The sequence below is a fragment of the Gilbertella persicaria genome (genome assembly GCF_025201335.1).
Source record: "Gilbertella persicaria strain CBS 190.32 chromosome Unknown B0P05scaffold_47, whole genome shotgun sequence".
Lineage (NCBI taxonomy): Eukaryota > Fungi > Mucoromycota > Mucoromycetes > Mucorales > Choanephoraceae > Gilbertella > Gilbertella persicaria.
The window spans coordinates 1-18,164 of record NW_026252008.1 but is presented as its reverse complement, the minus strand read 5'-3'; the positions used below and the strand labels follow the sequence as shown (position 1 = coordinate 18,164).

Genomic DNA, 18,164 nt, shown 5'->3' with positions numbered 1-18,164 from the left:
AAGAAATGGAGAAAGCACATCGCACTGTCTACAGCAGTAACAGTAGCACCTTTAGCGGCGAATCAAGTACTAGTGCTGACAGTGCACAATCTCAAATGACACTGGGTGTAAGACAATACCTTCACACAAAGACATCTCAAATATTGAGAGGCTCGTTTTGATTTCTTTTTTTTTTGTATTATGTTTATTTTATATGTCTAATATTAAATCAAGTTCTTGGACCTTGAAGGATATCCTTAAGGTTACCTTGAGCATCATAAGCAGCACGCTCCCAATACTTTTGTGATTTCTCTAAACCTTTGATGTCTTCATCGGCTTTTGCAACAGCATCAACGTATTGCTGCTTCATGTCTTTTAAAGGGCTTTGAATGAACCTAACACATGATGAGATATATTTTTTTTTCGATCAATTTCTTTCTTTACATTTTGCCAATGGGTTTGTAAGTCTTTATGTTATCATCAAGTCCATCAAGTTCGCGACGAGTCAATTCAGCTAATTTACGTTCACGTTGCTTTCCTGTGATTTGTGCCTTGATTGTGTTTGCTTGTTGTTGGGAATGGATGTATTTACTTTGTAATTCGACAAAGACCTAAGAAACATGTTAGATGACAGAAAAGACAAAGATCTACTTGCCTTGCGAATGGTATCATCCGAGAGAGAAGACATGGTAGTTTGAGAGAGAAAAGAAAACAGAGAGATCTGAACGCGTTTAATTTCTTTAATCAAAATTTGTACAGCGCCAAAATAAATAAATAAAAAAAACCATTAGTTTGTTTAAACACAGAGTTTAAGGACCATTCTATAGCCATAATGTATATTTAGGATTTCAAATCAAGACTATAGAGTGTAGTCTATATTTAAATAAAGAAAACAAGCTATTGTATTGTTGATGCAATTATATATATATATATATATATTTTGTTTATGTGTGTGTGTGTGTGCGTGTGTGTATAAAAATGTATGAAAGGAGATGTATTATGATTATTTCTTGCCACCACGTTGCTTCTTTTCATGTCTCTTCTTTTTATCGCTTCCTGGCTTCTTTCTAGCTTCAAAGTTAGCTGCATGTTCTCTCTTAGCTTGGAGACGAGCAGCTTTCTCGGTATTTACAATATCGTTCTTGCCAACAATCTTCTTCAAAATATCTAATGAGCTGTTCTTTTCAGCCTTGACATCACCAATAGTAGGACTGAATTGATGTGTGACACCCTTCATCTTGGTTTCACCCTTCAACTTGGCATCAAATTTACCCAAACTGGCAGTAGACTTTTTAGAGGCAGCAATAGCGGTCTGAAGTTCATCCTTTTTGAACTCTTTAATGTCTTTTTTACCAGCCAAAGAGGCAGCTGCACCTTCTTCTTGGTTACGACGTTGACGCTTTGTGTTCTTTTCCACACGAGCTTTCTTGGCTTCACGGGCTTTTTCATATTGATCTTCCATGGGATCAGCATGGTTAGGAACAGGCATAAGCCAATCAGCATCCAATTTGCCTTCTTCCTTGGGCTTGTAACCCCAACGAGGTACATACTCGCCAGTTTCTTCATCATAGACCATACGTTCACGTTTCTTGTTTTGAATGCCTTTGGCTTTAGCAAACTTCTCCCAACGTGTCAATGGTTTGTCCTTGGGTAATGGCTTTTCACGAGGCAATACAGACACACGGTTAGGAAGTTGAGCAAGGACACCAGCATCAGCACTGGTGACAGGCAACTTGAAAAGCTCGTTGACGATCAATTGTGCGTTATCTCTAGTTAACTCTGTAAGGTATTTTTCCATGTTGTTCTTGCTCTTCAAGGTCTTTTCCTCCAAGGCATTGGTGTCAAAACCAGCTAAAAGATTAAGATCGAAATCAAGAGGCACAAGCTTCTCTACAGTGATAGGTTTGCTAATATAAAGAAAAAACGTATTAGTATTGAAGGGGTATTTCTTTTGAGTAATCTTACAATTGTGCTGAATGAGCTTCCAAGATCTCGGTAACATCCATTATATATAAAGAAAAAGGTGAGGTGATCTATACAAAAAAAAAAAAAAAAAAAAAAAAGCCTTTTTTTTCTTTTGTCAAAAGGGCTCCTTGGTGACTGTCGTTGGCGGACCAAAAAGCAGTCGTACAGCCACCGGACTATAGTTTTGCATAAATATCCATGCTTTTATGAGATGCATAAGACAGGTTCCTTCTTATGAGAATGTACGCTCTAATGATTCGAATAGAGGATAAGCATCACACTAACTGTTTCTTTCTATTAAGAGGCACTCCTTCCTTTAGCGAAGACTAATGTCTTTTTGTCAAATAATACTTATTTATTCAATTCGGATCGAAAAGAAGCTTTTTTTCTTGGATGATTTTCTCTTGGATCTATGACTGTAGAACCAGGTGGAATAGACGAATACTTCGCTGCTGGAAAGTTCTTTCGACTCAGCAATGTACCTTTTAGACTTCGGATATGACTCTTGATGTTTTGTATCATTGTGTTATTATCTGATTCAGCATGATGTTTGTCTGCAAAAGAAGTAGCAAAACCACCATAATTACCAAACGAGAGGCGATTTTGGTAGTTTGGTGTGTTAGAAGGGTGCTGTAATAGCATGTTTTGAAATTGAGCAAGGCAAGAATTTAGACACTGGTAAGGCATTTGTTGTTTTTTTAAAGACATCAATGTGTTTGTCATGTCAATGATGGATTGATTGAGCTTTGATTGCTGAAGATCAAGTGTTTTGATGTCTGTAGTAGAATACTGTTTGAGTGTTAATTCTATTCGTGACAAGAGATGTCTATGCTGCTGGTAACGATGACTTTGATATTGAGCAACCTTGTTCAAGATGATCGACATGATTCTCTACAGAAAACACATCAGACTTGAGTGGCTCAAATAACAAGGTTTTACTTTGGTTATCAGTGTTACTGCAGTCAGTACACTAAATACACTCAAGCCAATCAACAATGCAGCTTTCATCAATTGTATGGTTGTCAAACGTGGTATTGGCTCGAGAGGATAATACACAGTTTGTCGATACAGTCTCGGTGGTAGTTTTGGTTCATCCTCCTGTAGCGTAAGAAAAAGTGGTATGTCCACTACTTACCATTTGAGGAACAACAGCAGGATCCACACGTCGAAAGGCTTCTTGTATTTCATCATCGTTCAAGCCTTTTGACTTTAAGAATGCTATTTTCTTTTTTTTATTAGCTGTTCGAGTCTCGGTATGCAATAAGAAGGACTCTGCTGATTGTATAAGGTCTTCTCTCATACTTAGAAATAAAAAGAAAAGAAAAAAAGTGATTTAATGAGTGACTGAGTTCAACCATGCCTTTTCATAGACATAGTTTAAAACAAAGAAAAGTAGTTGGTGCTTGTGTTGCATACCTTAGTGATACTAAGTTATTTTTATGCCTTCTGCAAGTACAAAACATGCTTGCATAAACACAAAGAATACTACAGAAGCCTTCCTTGATCTGGGTTCAAACCAGTGACTGCGTACGGTGTAATGAACTTAAAGACGCATACTTCTTTTCTCCTCTTTTTCTTACTTTTTTTTTTTTTTTTTTTTTTTTAAAAGACGTGCACTATGTATAACAACAATAACCGAGGATCAAGAGGAGGAAGAGGTCGTGGACGTGGTGGCCACCGAGGAGGTTATAATAACCACCAAGATCAAGACTATAACGACGCGAATAATAATCCAGGCAATGTCACTATTACTGCTCGACTTGGACCTATGGGCGGTAGAGCCTTTTCCTCTAACAATTACAATGGAGGCAGTGGAAGTGGAAGAAACAATCGTTCTCGAGGAAACACAGAACAGTTTAACAGCGCGTTTTCTAGTGAAGATACAGCCATGAGTGTGTAAGTGTCTGCATTCGATTAGGCTTCATTTTACCCCTTGTTTTTTCTTTTTCGATAGGGAGCAAGAAGGTGGAAATGTTGTAACAGTAAGTGGATGGTTTGTTATCATACACGACTATAACACAATTAGGTGAGTGGATATCCAGCTGGTGCAGAAGAAAAAGTCGTTGGCTTTTTAAAGCGTAAAGCAAAAGGAGATTGGGAAGCCCTTAATGTAAGTATGACACTGATTAATTATTGTTATTCATTCTATTGGTAGATCCAATATGAACACAATGCAATGCATATTACTGTCATGAATCAAAATATGGTTGATACTCTTTGTCGAATGAACAATTATGAATTTGGAAAGGCTACTATACACATTAAACCACAAAACGGTAGCGAGAGACAATATAATCACAGCAATAACATGAATAGAGGAAATACAAATAACAACAATAATAGAAGTAGACCTTCTTCTTCTGGATCAGCTTTCTTGGCTGATTTCTTGACAAAACGATGGAATGCTCAAGCAGGTTTCTTGGATATGGATGAATTACCAGACACTTCACATAATATTGCAGTTGTGATTTCTAAATTACTGATTGAAGCAAAGAATTTATTTGGTGATACTGTAAGTAGTATACAACCAAAGAAGATGTTTAACTCTTTTCTCTTCATAGCTTGTTACTATTTCCTTTGCTCGCAATAAGCTTTGGTCTGTTGCACCATTAACTAAATTAGCAGAACAATTCCCGAATATTCAAAACTTGTCTATTGCCGACAATGATATTGCAGATTTCCGCAAATTAGATCCTTTAGCCAACAAGCTTCCTCGTTTACAAGAACTCGTATTATCCGGCAATCCCATTCAAACCAACCAACGATACAAGCAAGAAGTCCTGAATCGATTCCCCACAATCACATTTCTCGATATGCAGCCTATCAACGAAGGCACTCAACTAGGCACCAATATCTCTTCTGAATTACCAGTACCAGTACAACCTTACTTTTTCGATCAAGACAGTTCTCGCCAATCTGCACAAGAATTTCTCTCTATCTATTTTCCATCGTTTGATTCCAACCGTGCTGCTCTTGTCGATCTATATGACGCTCAAGCCGTGTTTTCTTCTGTTTTCAGTAAAGGAAATATTCAACAAACCAATGCTTGGGGAAGTAGTCAAGGTAATATAAACGGTTTAATGAACACACCATTGATTTTGCATCATAGTTCCATTGGGCCAAAGAATGATGATGGGTAATCAAAACATCGTCCATCGTATCAGTCAATTACCACACACTGCGCATGATTTGTCAAGACCAGATAAATTTGTGATAGATGCATGGCAAACAAGTTATTCAGAAACACATCCTGTAGTATTGTTCTTGACTGTGCATGGTGAATTGGCTGAGTTGCCTTTAGGTACACCTTTAAAGTTTAGTCGTACTTTCTTATTGGTGCCTTCAAGCCCTGGATCAAGGTAAAGATATCTTATGTTGGTTTACACTCATGTACTTTATATAGTGCTCATTCAGCTGGATATCATTTTGTGATCTTGTCAGACTCGCTCATGATTCGAAAATAAGTTGCAAATAAACAGTCTCAAAGGAAAAAAGTTACTCTTTTTCTTTTTCTTTGATAAAAAGTAAAATTATGGAAGGACTTGAAATAAACGCAATACCACCTAAACTATTAGCTCGTATCTTATTACAACTTCCTACTCTTCCACCGCGTAAAGAAAATATTGGCTTGTTATCTATTATGACAGCTGGTCTGCAACAATATGGACATACAGGCGACCTAAACGCGTTCTTGGAGTATTGCAAAACACTTGTACCTGACCAAGATACAGTATGGCCTTGGGAGCAATACACTATCACAAAAGAATATGACTGGAATAAAGCAAATGACAAAAAAACGCAACAAGTAGTAGGCTTGCGTTTTCTTATTCGTTCCGAAACAGTAAAGTAAATCAATAAGTTCTTGCCGTGTTCAATACCTGAGGTTTATCTAACCTGTCTGTAGGAGAGAAAAAGAGTGGCACTGACACGATGGTCTAAAAATTCTTTTTATGACCCTAAATCCATCACATTCTATCAAGGCAGAGCTATTCCTATAGATCAATTGCTGACGGATACTTTGAATTACCTTTCACAAGAAAACCAAATGAATGGATTGGTTGAGAGCATGATTGAGTTAAGATTAGAACAATACGCTCGAGATAAATTTACGTTTCAGCAACAATCAAATCAACTAGACCATGCTGATTATTATCTTATGGGTGTCTTGATGGTTCGATATGATAGTACAGCAAATAAAGGGTACTCTTCAAATGCTTGGAGTCTTTATTTAAGAGATTATATAGAAGATCCTGAGGGATCTATTTGGCGTATCTTTTGTGACGAACAAGATCAAAAGGTAATCATAGACATTTAACATGGCATTGATGTCTATGTTAGGTCTCTTCAGATCAAGCATTGGCCGATATTCGTGGAATGACAACTCATCACACAGAACCTACACAATTCTCAAAAGATTATAGACCTGTTTATGTATTTTATGCCAATCTAGATTTACTACAAAATCAACAAACACAGCCTGAAGGACATGTTATTACTTTGGAAGATTATACTTTTGATGAAGAAGATGAGGATTCAAGAATACAAGAAGAAGAAGAAGAAGAAGATGTACCATGCATGCACTGTGGTATTAAAGAAATTGTAAATGATATTAACGATATGTTCTTTTGTGAATTATGTAATCAAGGTGTTCATCAATTATGTGAAGAGCCACCAATACAAGCATTTGAAAAGAATGTGGATCCTTGGTATTGCCGAACATGTTGTAGAGCACAAGGATTGCCCATTCCAACAGAACAAGAATTTTCAAGTGCTAAAAGAAAAAGACAAGATGAACCGTCTTCAACAGAACAAGAGAAAGTAATAAAAAAGACAGAATAGTGCATTTATTCTTTTTTTGTTTGTTTTTGTAAGACAGACATGACGGGTGATGGTAACATACTAGTATTGGTAGGAAGTGTTGTGTTGGGTATGGCAGGTACTGGTGCATTCATTGTTCTATGGTTAACATAGGCATTGTTCATAGAAGAAACACCAGAATAGATAGGCATATTGAAAAATCCTCTTTGAGATGTAGCCAATTTGCTTTTCTTGACTGCACTTTGTAATTCGATTTGAACACACACTTCTCGTAAACCATGGACATGACTTCTGATCAATTCAGTAATCCTTTGTCGCATTAGCTGAGTATCCATACCGTCTTTGACTTGAACATGTAGTGATCCAATGACATTCTCTGCTTCATAAGGCCAAAATCGAACATGGCTGATGCTATAAACACCTTCCATTGCTTTAACTTCCTCCATCGTGCCTTCTACTGCTGCCACTGTATCGTCACTTAATTCCAACATCAAGACAGCTGAAGATTGTCGAATTAAAGGTATCACAGACAATATAATCAATGTAGCAATAAACAAAGAGGCAATAGGGTCAAATCCTGTCCAACCAAACCATTGGATCAAGAGAGTGGATACAATCACACCAACTGAGCCTAGTGTGTCTGCCATGATATGAAGGAATACACCTAGCATAGAGATTAGAACATACACTGTCTTTTGATGTTTCTACCTTGCATATTGGCACTATGTCCATGATGATGGTGGTCGTGTCCGTGATCATGGCCATGACCATGGTGATGCCCATGATTAAAAGCAAAGATACCAACCAAATTTACTACTAGGCCAACAAAACTAATGAAAAGCAAACGATGTGTGTTCATTTGGGGTGGATCAATCAGACGTTGGACTGCTTCTGCAATGATAGAGAGAGAAATCAACACAAGAAACACACCATTGAAATAAGCTGCTACAGTTTCAATGCGGTTATATCTATCATAAGAAGAGAATAAATGTCAATTGTAAATAAATATGTGTCTTACCCATAGGAATACTCTGAATTAGAAGGCCATTTACTCATAACAGAGGCAAATAAACCAACGCCTAGTGCTAGACAGTCAAAGAACATGTGGATAGCTTAAGCAGAAACATTAGATAGATTAAAATACGCGTTGTTGATAGCTACCATCAGAAATAAGACCAAGGGAGTTTGTCCATACACCATAGGCTAACTGGACAAACATATAAGACAAGTTGAGCAATAGAAAATAAAATATCTGCTTCGAGTCATTATCGCTCAAGATGATCTCTAAGGACTGTTTGATGGTTCTTAATGTGCTTGATGAGTTATAGGCAACTGAAGGCTTATAGTGTGTATCTATAGTATGCGTCGGTAAGTCTAGAGGTGATGTGTTGAACATGATGACATTCAAAAAAAAACAAAAAAAAGGGGGGGGGGAGAGAGGACATACATGCAGTGCCAATTAGCAATTGGTAATAATTCAAAGGGCGTCTCTGCCAACTGGTTTGCAACACCAAATAAGTATTGAAGTTAACGCTGCTAAGAACATTAGGCATTCTTCATGATTGAACACAGATCCATATGTGAGCAAAATAGAATCCTTTTTTACTAGAATGGTAAGAGCATTGCTCATAACATGGTGCGCTTTATTCAAGGATAGATATCTTTAAGCTTATTGCGAGCACAAAGAAACATAGATTCATTGCTATTAATAGACTCTCTCAATATCAATCTGCTGATGAATGAGAATATCACTTAATTTGTCTATTGGATCTATACATGCATTCAGAGCTTTAGAAATACTTAAAAAACCAACGCAATACGTTTTTGTTGTTTCTTGTATCCATTTCGAAGAGATAAAAAAGTTTTTCTCTTGTTATGCTGGTGAGTTTCTTTAAAGATCTGATTTTGAAACTTGTTATAAATCATTCGACGGTCGTTTGCAATTTGATTCTGTCGAGAAATGCAGCGCAATAAACACGATAGATAGCAGATATGCAACAAAACTCATAATGGTGCATCGTACGTTCCGTTCTTACTTTTTCAAAGAATAATAATTAGAAGGGCATGTGTGCTTTTAGGTGATTCAAACCAAGAGCTATTGGTACAAGCGCATAGTGCTATAAGATGGCTATCTTAAGATTCACATTGAATAGTTGAAAACAAGCCATGAGCTGCTCGTATATGAATTGAAAGATAAAGGACTGCAACACTTGTTATAATGCAGTAACCACATGTCAATTGTAAAGAAAGGTCCGTCAAAACGACCAATTGATAGGATGGTAGTACATAGTGCTTATCATTTGAAAGCTTGAAGCTTTGAAATCACAACGGTGTAGCTAGAATTGAAACAAGAAAAGATGTTTTTTTTTTTTCATGAAGTATGTATATGATAAATTGATTCTTTTCGGGTAGAGATGCGATTCATCTGATCGAATCATGCAAAATAAAGACATCTTCTCTATCAGAAAGGTGCGCAAATCCTTTTGATACATTATTTTAACCAATGGCGAGGTTGAAATCATCAAAAAGCAGACGAATACACAAAATGGAATGGTCACGCAAAGGTAGCACGGATTCTGTTTACACAGGCATTAGTATTCCAAATACCTATAAACTATGTTTAATGACATATGAGGTACCTTTGGAGTTGCTTTGGACCAAAAAAAGTGACCTGGCTAGAATGGCCAGAATATGCCTTTCGACCAAAGGGTACTAGTCATGAAAATTGCTCATTTGACAACTTTTAATTTTCCTTTTCTCCTTTGGCCTTGAGAAATATTGCAGAAGTGAAATGGAAATTCTTTTGGTCTCTGTCTCTTACCTCCATTCAACGTAATGTGACATACCGGTATATCCTGGGGTGTGTTCCTCATCGTCAATTATTGCATTTTATTATGCCTCGTGTGTTTGACACTCTCTTTTGTCCGGTGTGCCTAACTATCACTGACTCTATTAGCCATATGCTCTTTCATTATCCAACTAAAGAGAAGGTATGGCAGGAAATCATCTTTGAGTTTCTTTGGCCTACCATCTCAATATCTGATATCAAAGAGGCTCTTCTGTCCCTGGACTTCTCGTACATCTGGTACTGCCAATGGAAAGGAATCAAACCATACAGAATCCTCATAATTACTCTTTCGCAAATCTGGCTTGCTCATATGAGATTTATCTTTGACAAGACCCCCATTGTACCCACGGCCATATTAACAAGCATCCGATTCAATGTTCGTCAGACCATTGAAGAGAATCAATGCCATTCAATCATATAACTTTTTTTTTCTTTCTATATATTTTATTTTGTTTTAGTTTATTTTGTTTAGTATATTTCGTTTTATTTTATTAACTTTCATTTTAATTGCACCCGCCTCTTCACTTTGACTATTACTCTTAGTGTACGCGGCTCAATCAATAAACACATTTAAAAAAAAATCCTTTTGACGCTACAAGACAAAAAATAAAGCTATTGAAAAGCTTAAATTCTCAAAATGTGTGCAAAAAAATATAATTTTTGTTCTATATGTTTACTTGCCAATTATACTAAAAAACTGGCATGCTATGAGCGAAAAACCTCATAAACATTTTTGCCTGTTTGCTCAATATTTTAGGTTTAAACTTGCTGTACTATTTGGATCAGTAGACCCAGAAGGCAAGTATCTAAGACTTTTTTTTTATTGCACCAAAGTCAAAAAACTGCGTCTTTATATAGTTCTCGACAAAGGCTCCATTTTGATGTGCGGCAAGAAGAATTAGAGTTGCCTTCCGTTTTCAATCTCCAACACCAGCCATCTTGTATCCTTTGTTCATTTCCTCTCCCCATATTTGCTTCATAAGGTGCTTATATTTCTATCTTTTTATGTTTTTTGGAGCTCAAAGTAGTACATGATATCTTCTGTTGCTCTATTACTAGCAGGTTTTATATGACATCTAGAGCAAAAATGCTCGAAACACAGCTTAAATACACCAATCTTTGATGGACCACTACTCAACAACCAGAATACTAAAATAACCTTTTTTCGTTTAAAACATGTTTTTTTCAAGTCAACGAATCGAATGGTACCATTGGTTTGGTAGTTTTATAAAATTTGTTCTTTTTTGACCTATGGGGATCCACGGAGGTCCGTGAAGATGGAAAAAAAAATTGACCAGGATTTTTGGAATGACCCAATGTAGGTCTGATCCAACCGAAATGAGGCAATGTCATGTCTAGGTATTTCTTGGGAAAATAAAACGAGTTTACTAAGACGAAAAAGGCGACTTTATTTGAGCATTGCCTTCAAATCTGCATTCAAGGTTCCTTGCACACTGTAATTGGTAGAAAAGAGGCCCTTTTCAGTAGATATCGGCTAGTAAGTATGCACTTATCTCTACATCGTTTAATTTGAAAGATATCTACAAGCAACTCCTACTAATATATGACACTCTTGAGGTCAAAAAGAGCAGTTTTGGATGACAAATGATGAATGTTATGCAAAAAGGTGAGTTCGGTATTTCAGACCTCGATTTTCTTCTTATTTTGCATATCAAGTGTACTCTGCTTTGATGAGTATCACCTTTTCTCTTTTTCAATAGTTACAGGCCACAATCATGTTTTGCTCGATTTGAAAAAAGGGAGAAGGATAAAAAAATAAAAAGATTACCAGCCAGACAGCAAGTATATGAAAGCAAAATGTGATATCACAACGTGTTGAAGACAAGATCGCTTAATTTGGCAAATGAATTGTACTCTTAACAACTCATAATAAAGACGAGAAACAGCAAGTGATATACGTCTAATCATGCAGTTATTGTCTTATTGATAAAATGTCTTGAAGCAGCTAAAAAATCTTACATATCAACCTGTCAATCACACTGAGCTGATCCGATATTGACTGACTCATATAATTTAGATCCTTTTACCGTAGTAATCAGGAATTATCTGGATTAATTTTTACTATTCAAGATTTCTGTATGGAATAGAGACCTCTACAGATTATGCTGTGCCCTGATACAAGCAATTGTCTATAAATATGAAACTATTTCTGACTTAATAAACCGCATTCTTTATTTGATTTTAATTTGATCGCTCTTATTTTTACATAGATAAACTAGCAAAGAATAGCAAGAAATAGCATGCATGAACACGGATGAGCAGAATAATAGAAAAATGTGTGTATTTTGGGTTTTCGAAATTAATTTACTCCTTAGCTTAATGGACTTGTAGAAAAAAAAAGTCAGTTTTTTAACCCCCTTTTTTGACAATATATACAAACTCTATGTTAATGTTTTGACAACATTTTTGATTTTTTTCATTTTTTATCACATTTTTATTTTTTTTTATTTAATGTAATTCTTCGGCACTTCAGCATAAGCAGTGAAAATTTTCTTCGATTGATTGCAGAAATGGAAATTTTTGGCTAAACCTTTACTCAAATATGGAAGAAAAATACAATCGCGTACGCTGTATTTTTTTAAAGCTAAAAATAGTTGTTTTCCAGAAATGTTTCTCTGTTGGCACAAATAGCATACTTGCGCATTGGTATTGGTTTTGTCAAATCCATACTCAAAGTTTGTTAATCAATTCTATAGAAGACATCCTTCTGAACCCGTGGTCTAACGTGAACTTTGATTACTTGGACTCAAGCAATTCATAAGAATGACTATGCTAGGCTAAAAGTACCTTAATAGAACAAGGACAAAAAAGGACTAGAGAAGAGAGCGTCAATCTAATGGTGTATCTGGGTGTGGTTTTATAACCAGAGAAGAAATGGAAACATTTGGTTGGGTTTTGGAAGAAGTAGATTGTCTGTGGTAGCATGTCGCATAGAGGTGATTTGGGATAAAAGCAAATGTATAGAGAACCGTTTGGTATTCTAATGAATTACAGAGCAATAAGTCTTGAGTGCGCTTGTGAGGAAACAGTTTACGACTCTCTGAAAGACAAAGAGCTTAACCAAGGACGCTTTTGCATTCTCCAAAGCCATCTTGAGCAGTGTCTAAAGAAAATTTTTGGCTTTGAAGAAGCTCCTTAATGCATGTTTTGAGAGTTTTACCAGAATTAATAGTTAGACTAATTAGATAGTAATTGATTGGATCAGTAGGGTTGCCTTTCTCATCAACTGGAACTACTTGTGCGTGCGACTCCTCAACAGTGAGGTATGTATAGTTAACGTCAACACAGATCAAAAACATAGATGCCAGGAACTTTTTTTTTAAAGATTTTTATTATTGCTTCGCGTAAAGTTACCCTAATGGCACTCAAGAGGCGGGCGCAATTCATACTGAATTATATTATAAAATTATGCTGAAAGCAAACTAAGCAGAATAAAGTAAAAGATATGCCACTGTTATTAGTGTAAAAAAAAAAAAAATACGAGAAGAATTACAGTCTTGTGTGTACTTGCTTTTCATCTGCAAGCAGTTGTAAAGCAGTACGTGTTTGTTGTAGAGTGGAGTAGGTATCAAAAGCTACGTTGTCCATGACAAATCTCCAGTGTGCTTTCCAAACTTGTGGTACGGCTGTAATGATAATGTCAACAACGGTTAAATTTTTTTTTTTGTGAGTAATCTATTCTAGTGAAGTTTAGTGTAACCAGTGCTTGAATAACATCTTCGACAGTGGTTGTAGGCCAAAGAAATTCGAAGATGAGATTGTTCCAAAAAAACCTCTTTGGTGGGCAATAGAACAGGAGGTGTTGTTCACTTTCCAGATGAATTGAGCAAATGGTACAAAGAGGTGAGGGGAACTTCTCAGGAAGTATATAATGAAGAAGTTGTCTTGTGGGTAGTTTGGAAACCAGGAATCGGTATATCATATTACGAGCAACTGGCAGCAGAGACCAGCTCCAGAAATCCGTCCAAAAGTTACTAGAGATAGCTCGTAGGCGCTCTGGAGCAGATGTAGCACTCTGTGTGATGATCTGACATTAAATAAGTCTTCATTTACATACTAAAATACATCATAATCAATTTACATCAGAAATAGACATAAAAGAACCTCTTGTACTGAATAAGACAATGGATCTTTTAATAGATCAAGACTTATAACCGAAATCCCTAATTTACATTATTTAATTAATTTAAAGTAGTCTATGATAATAGAGACTCAGTCATTTGCATGAACTCTACTACTACTTACTCCGACATCTCTTCATGTATAAATATGCTAGAATAATTTATAATCAAAAAGAACAAAAAAATTGTATAGAACAGTCTCAAAGTATCTACCTTTGTCTCTATATCATCTTATTATATAACTCTATTATCAAAACATCACACTCTGGCAAGTTAACCGAAACTTCTTTGTCGATACCCGGGTGATTGATCCAGTCAGGGTCACAAATTGTAAAGAGTTGACAAATGGAACAAAAGATAAAGGTGGTGAGGACGGTAAAGTAGGCAATACCTCTACAGTAGGAGGTTGGCAGTGTTTGAAAAAGAAAGGAAAGAATTGATACTTGTTACTTTCTAGCCCTCGGGTGATCTGAAAGTAGAATTTTTGGAGCTCTTGCGGAATATGATCCGGATGCTTCCAATGGATTAGCTTAAGATCGTGGTTGAAAAGCATAAATGCTTGAACTGGGATAAATTGAATCCTTTTCGGCAATGACGGAAGTCGTGGTCTTAAAGATTGTAAGACAACCTTCATCGGCAAACTAAGACATGCTTGGTGAGCTAGTGTCATCTGGTCAAAATCTCGAGGCAAGCGATCTATTGAGGCATAAAATAGATCAATTGTTGAAATACGTTTACCGCACCCAAAGTGAGAGGTTCTATTGTGTCTAGCCAAAGGAAAGAGCAAAGGAATAGCTACCTCATAATATCCGAAGATATTTTGGATGTGTCTTGTGAGTATACGATGCCAGTGTGCGTTGATAGAGCGATTCAACAGAGGAAAGACCCAGCGACTATAAAGCGCGTCTCTTTGCAATAACGGATCAAGGACCCCTACACCACCATCTTCTTTCGGTAGAGTCCAAGTTGGCCAAGCAATTTTCGGAAAGATTTTGGAGTTTAGGAACTGCTGTGCTAAAGACCGGATTCGAGAAATCTCAGTCTTCGTGAACGGCGTTACCCGAAGAAGATACCAACATTTGGATAATATCAAGGTGTTAACTACCGTGGCCCGGCCTAGTACTGACAAGGAACGGGTAGAATGTATCAAGCAGGCAGATTTCATCTTTGCCAAAAAGGTTTCAAAATAATTTTGTCTTTGTGCAACTGACTGGATTAATGGAAAACCTAAGTACACAATAGGTTGTGCATCCATGGAAGACTGAATGCGCTGTATCTGTAGTGGTAGCAGATACCTATGCCAAAATAGCCAGGGGTTTGTACCAGATAAAGATAGAGCTTCAATCTTGTTAAAGTTGATTTTTGCATTTGATGCGCTACAATAGGTTGATATATGTCTTTGCAGTATTGCAAGATCATTCGGATCATGTATAAATACTAAAGCATCATCTGCGTAGCAAAGAATTTTAGTTTCTATAGGAGCAGAGGAGGAAGAGTCAGGCCTTGGTGTTTGTTGTAGAAACTGATATCCTTTGAACCCCCCCATCTTGTATAATCGAGCGTAGAAATAGATCAAATGTCAAGTTATACAAAACTGGTGATAGTGGATTGCCTTGTTTTAATCCTCTTCGTTTCTTGATTTCTTTGGTAAAGAACCCATTAACATTGATTTTGATCTTGTTTTTTGAGAGCAATTTGTGTATTGTATCGGCAATCAATTCCGGGAACCCGTAGCCTATCAGCACTCTCTTAAGATATGTGAGGTGTACCCGATTGTATGCTTTCTCTTGATCAAGTAAAAGCGCTAAATCATGGTCACTACTTCTGCCGTTAGTCGTATCTTGCTGTACTCTGGCTTGTGCGTCTTCCATAGTGATTTGGACTATCAATCCATTTTCTGCAATAAATCGCCCTGGTATGAAACCCAATTGAAATTGAGTAATCAATTGTGGAGCAATCATCATTATACGGCGGTTTAGTATCCTTGTAAAGATTTTATAGTCCGTGTTAGCCAGTGTGATTGGTCTATAGTTCTTCATGTCGGATAGATTGCCTTTCTTAGGTAGTAACACTATCAATGATTCATTCCATGACATTGGAAGACTACCAGCTAAACTATCATTATATACATCCGTAATCAATGTGTGAAGACTAGGATGTTTCATGATAAGATTCAAAATTTCACATCGAAGACCATCGGTGCCAGGGCTACTTTGTCTTGGAGTCCGCTTGGATTCTTCAAATATTTCATTCATAGAAATACTCAGCATCATGGTGTCTCTTTGACTATCATTCAATTTCACATTGTCAGGAATTTTAGCAATCAATCTGTTCATAGCATGGTAATTGGGAAGGTCCGGAGTATATAAGTTAGAATAGAATTGTTGTACTATTTTCTCTTTAGCCTCTTAATCCCCACAAAGTTCACCACTGACAGGATCTCGTAGATCGCCTACTGATTTTTGATGTGTTCGTACTTTGATCAACCTGTTTAGAAAGCCTGGAGACTTCTCGCCTTTTTCTCGCCAACGCTTTCCCGCTCTCAGAGCGTCTATTTCAGCAGCTTCCTCTTGCAAAGCTCCCAATTGTTTCTCTACTATGGGTAGTGTCCAATCCACTATACCACGATGTTTCTGATGCCGAAGGATTTTGTTACGTTTACGTTGTAACTGTTTAATCTGTCTGTTTCTCCAATTGACTGTCTCCAATTGAAATGATTTGGTAAACAGTTTGACTTCAGCTTTAATCCAGTCCCAATTTCTCTGAGCAGTGTAATGTTTTCCCTGATTCTGGAGTTGCAGAACTAGTGTATCCAAGAAAGCAGCTAATTGTTGTCTAAACTCTTTCTTTTTCGCTAAGTTTGGATTTGACTTCCATGCACCTGGGCCTCTAGTGCTTTCTTTGTTCAAGTTAAAGTTAACAACTAGCAGAGAATGATCTGTCCAAGAACGAGAAATAAACGTCTGTTCAACGCTCTCTATATTCGTCTGCAATCTATTACAGCAATATACGTAATCAATGATAGAAGACGCATTTGAACCTTGCCATGTTATCTGTTTATCATTGCAAAAGCAATCATAAAACGAAGTTTGCAGCAAATCTATCCATTCTGCCGGTGGACCATAGACAGATCCATCCAAAGTTCGTTTTTCCATATTGTAGTTTGTTGTGAGATGAAGAGAGAGTAGATATTCAATAAGAGAAAAGGTAAGAACACAGAGAAAGTCCGTTAGAACTTGTATAGGTTTTTATTTCCCAAAGAAATGTTATCTTTCAATTGCTATAAAATGTCGAGGTATTTATATTTTTTCTTCTCGGTCAAAATATTGTTTTGGGTTAGCTTCTTGACTACGGATTGGTTTGTTAGATCAGGAGCAATTAAGAGAAATGCCTTTAGAGGAAGTTGTCAGCTCAGCCAATAGTACATGATCTGACCTGAACTTGAATAAACTATTACATATTTGTCAAATGCCAATGCTAATGTATTTATCAGCTCTAACTGTCACTTTATGAGGGCCATTGATAATAACAGAGTCACTAGGTTCATAATATCTGACTATGAGGATGATGTAGTACTTCTAGTAGAATGAGTGAATGTCAGTGACTATAGATCCATTGCAATTGCCATAGATGTGATCTGGTCTTTTGCCATGATCATCATTTATTGATCTACGCATACGAATTCATATATGTTCACAACATCCGCAATGAGGGCGGCGGTTTGTTGTCTAGTAGCCTTGGAAGGTCTACCAGTGGTTGGCAGTTTGCTGTAAGGTTCAACACGCTTCGCACGTGGGGTGGTCTTCTTGATAGTAGGAGTATTCATAACGAAGTTATATTCGTGGTCTAATGAATTTGATCGAAGTCGTTTCCTTGGGGGAGGTAGAGTTGGACTGAGTGAAATAGTTACAGGTGCGTCAGATGTTACGTCTACGAGTGGTGGCAAAACTGAAGGCGATGTCGGTTGTAGTGGTACAGAAGAAGGTTCTACTGGAGGTCTGTCGACTATGTCGTTTATGTTGAAGTTGCTGTTGTTGTTGTCGTTGTTGTGTTTTGTTAATTGAAGGTGCTGTTTCGGGCTTAGGTACCCTAAACAGAAAATTCGAAAAAAGGTGGAGCTTTCAAAATTACTACTAATAACGATATGACAAAGAGCTTGGCCAAGAGCACTTTTGCATTTTCTAAAGCCGTCTTGGACAGTGTCTAAGGACGAAGCTTGGCCTTGGAGAAGTTTTTTGATGCACGTTCTGAGCGTTTCTCCGGAAGTAGTAGTCAGACGAATTAGTTGGTAATTGATTGGATCAGTTGGGTTACTTTTTTCATGAATTGGGACTACTTGTGCGACTTGTCAACGGTGAGGCGTGTATGGCCAACGCCAACGCAGATCAAAAATATTAAAAAAGAGGGTACCA

General features: G+C 37.0%; 8 protein-coding genes across 8 annotated transcripts; 2 read left to right on the top strand and 6 right to left on the bottom strand.

The window, feature by feature from the left end:
- Positions 1-108: 108 nt before the first annotated feature.
- On the bottom strand, positions 109-733 carry B0P05DRAFT_557147 (Prefoldin). The gene is made up of 3 exons (XM_051579990.1): positions 635-733; positions 424-590; positions 109-374 (listed from the first exon to the last, which is right to left on the bottom strand). The coding sequence occupies exons 1-3, from the start codon at positions 665-667 to the stop codon at positions 209-211; spliced, it is 366 nt and encodes a 121-aa protein (XP_051431185.1). The 5' UTR covers positions 668-733; the 3' UTR covers positions 109-208.
- Positions 734-769: 36 nt separating this feature from the next.
- B0P05DRAFT_497480 (ribosome biogenesis regulatory protein-domain-containing protein) lies at positions 770-2,008 on the bottom strand. Its single transcript, XM_051575400.1, has 2 exons — positions 1,945-2,008; positions 770-1,886 (listed from the first exon to the last, which is right to left on the bottom strand). The coding sequence occupies exons 1-2, from the start codon at positions 1,983-1,985 to the stop codon at positions 983-985; spliced, it is 945 nt and encodes a 314-aa protein (XP_051431184.1). The 5' UTR covers positions 1,986-2,008; the 3' UTR covers positions 770-982.
- Positions 2,009-2,044: 36 nt separating this feature from the next.
- Positions 2,045-3,405, bottom strand: B0P05DRAFT_557144 (peroxisomal membrane anchor protein conserved region-domain-containing protein). The gene is made up of 3 exons (XM_051579989.1): positions 3,080-3,405; positions 2,884-3,042; positions 2,045-2,835 (listed from the first exon to the last, which is right to left on the bottom strand). Exons 1-3 carry the CDS (start codon positions 3,242-3,244, stop codon positions 2,296-2,298), a joined length of 864 nt encoding a protein of 287 aa, XP_051431183.1. The 5' UTR covers positions 3,245-3,405; the 3' UTR covers positions 2,045-2,295.
- A 134-nt stretch (positions 3,406-3,539) lies between these two features.
- Positions 3,540-5,461, top strand: B0P05DRAFT_557139 (uncharacterized protein). Its single transcript, XM_051579988.1, has 7 exons — positions 3,540-3,840; positions 3,899-3,926; positions 3,971-4,054; positions 4,100-4,456; positions 4,506-5,007; positions 5,054-5,303; positions 5,348-5,461. Exons 1-7 carry the CDS (start codon positions 3,563-3,565, stop codon positions 5,406-5,408), a joined length of 1,560 nt encoding a protein of 519 aa, XP_051431182.1. The 5' UTR covers positions 3,540-3,562; the 3' UTR covers positions 5,409-5,461.
- Positions 5,462-6,010: 549 nt separating this feature from the next.
- Positions 6,011-6,783, top strand: B0P05DRAFT_477604 (uncharacterized protein; the record flags this gene model as incomplete). The annotated part of the gene is made up of 2 exons (XM_051574972.1): positions 6,011-6,241; positions 6,283-6,783. 2 exons carry the CDS (start codon positions 6,011-6,013, stop codon positions 6,781-6,783), a joined length of 732 nt encoding a protein of 243 aa, XP_051431181.1.
- Positions 6,781-8,178, bottom strand: B0P05DRAFT_557135 (cation efflux family-domain-containing protein). Its single transcript, XM_051579987.1, has 4 exons — positions 7,924-8,178; positions 7,781-7,874; positions 7,471-7,730; positions 6,781-7,426 (listed from the first exon to the last, which is right to left on the bottom strand). The coding sequence occupies exons 1-4, from the start codon at positions 8,156-8,158 to the stop codon at positions 6,789-6,791; spliced, it is 1,227 nt and encodes a 408-aa protein (XP_051431180.1). The 5' UTR covers positions 8,159-8,178; the 3' UTR covers positions 6,781-6,788.
- A 4,509-nt stretch (positions 8,179-12,687) lies between these two features.
- B0P05DRAFT_477523 (uncharacterized protein) lies at positions 12,688-12,939 on the bottom strand (the record flags this gene model as incomplete). The annotated part of the gene is made up of 1 exon (XM_051574970.1): positions 12,688-12,939. A coding segment is annotated over one exon (252 nt), but the record flags the coding sequence as incomplete, so codon positions are not given.
- Positions 12,940-16,556: 3,617 nt separating this feature from the next.
- B0P05DRAFT_458727 (uncharacterized protein) lies at positions 16,557-16,796 on the bottom strand (the record flags this gene model as incomplete). The annotated part of the gene is made up of 1 exon (XM_051573978.1): positions 16,557-16,796. A coding segment is annotated over one exon (240 nt), but the record flags the coding sequence as incomplete, so codon positions are not given.
- Positions 16,797-18,164: the final 1,368 nt, after the last annotated feature.

What these genes read in the sequence shown, in the direction of transcription:
- B0P05DRAFT_557135 (XM_051579987.1), bottom strand. Translation starts at nt 8,158, where the DNA reads ATGTTCAACACATCACCTCTAGACTTACCGACGCATACTATAGATACA. An exon ending in CCTTGGTCTTATTTCTGATG is followed by an intron (nt 7,875 to 7,923) that starts GTAGCTATCAAC and finishes TTTCTGCTTAAG; the next exon opens with CTATCCACATGTTCTTTGAC. An exon ending in AATTCAGAGTATTCCTATGG is followed by an intron (nt 7,731 to 7,780) that starts GTAAGACACATA and finishes TTCTTATGATAG; the next exon opens with ATATAACCGCATTGAAACTG.
- B0P05DRAFT_557139 (XM_051579988.1), top strand. Translation starts at nt 3,563, where the DNA reads ATGTATAACAACAATAACCGAGGATCAAGAGGAGGAAGAGGTCGTGGA. An exon ending in AGAATTTATTTGGTGATACT is followed by an intron (nt 4,457 to 4,505) that starts GTAAGTAGTATA and finishes TTCTCTTCATAG; the next exon opens with CTTGTTACTATTTCCTTTGC. An exon ending in TGCTTGGGGAAGTAGTCAAG is followed by an intron (nt 5,008 to 5,053) that starts GTAATATAAACG and finishes TTTGCATCATAG; the next exon opens with TTCCATTGGGCCAAAGAATG.
- B0P05DRAFT_557144 (XM_051579989.1), bottom strand. Translation starts at nt 3,244, where the DNA reads ATGAGAGAAGACCTTATACAATCAGCAGAGTCCTTCTTATTGCATACC. An exon ending in CTGCTGTTGTTCCTCAAATG is followed by an intron (nt 3,043 to 3,079) that starts GTAAGTAGTGGA and finishes CTTACGCTACAG; the next exon opens with GAGGATGAACCAAAACTACC. An exon ending in CAGTAACACTGATAACCAAA is followed by an intron (nt 2,836 to 2,883) that starts GTAAAACCTTGT and finishes TGTTTTCTGTAG; the next exon opens with AGAATCATGTCGATCATCTT.
- B0P05DRAFT_497480 (XM_051575400.1), bottom strand. Translation starts at nt 1,985, where the DNA reads ATGGATGTTACCGAGATCTTGGAAGCTCATTCAGCACAATT. An exon ending in GAAGCTCATTCAGCACAATT is followed by an intron (nt 1,887 to 1,944) that starts GTAAGATTACTC and finishes TCTTTATATTAG; the next exon opens with CAAACCTATCACTGTAGAGA.
- B0P05DRAFT_557147 (XM_051579990.1), bottom strand. Translation starts at nt 667, where the DNA reads ATGTCTTCTCTCTCGGATGATACCATTCGCAAG. An exon ending in CGGATGATACCATTCGCAAG is followed by an intron (nt 591 to 634) that starts GCAAGTAGATCT and finishes CATGTTTCTTAG; the next exon opens with GTCTTTGTCGAATTACAAAG. An exon ending in TACAAACCCATTGGCAAAAT is followed by an intron (nt 375 to 423) that starts GTAAAGAAAGAA and finishes ATCATGTGTTAG; the next exon opens with GTTCATTCAAAGCCCTTTAA.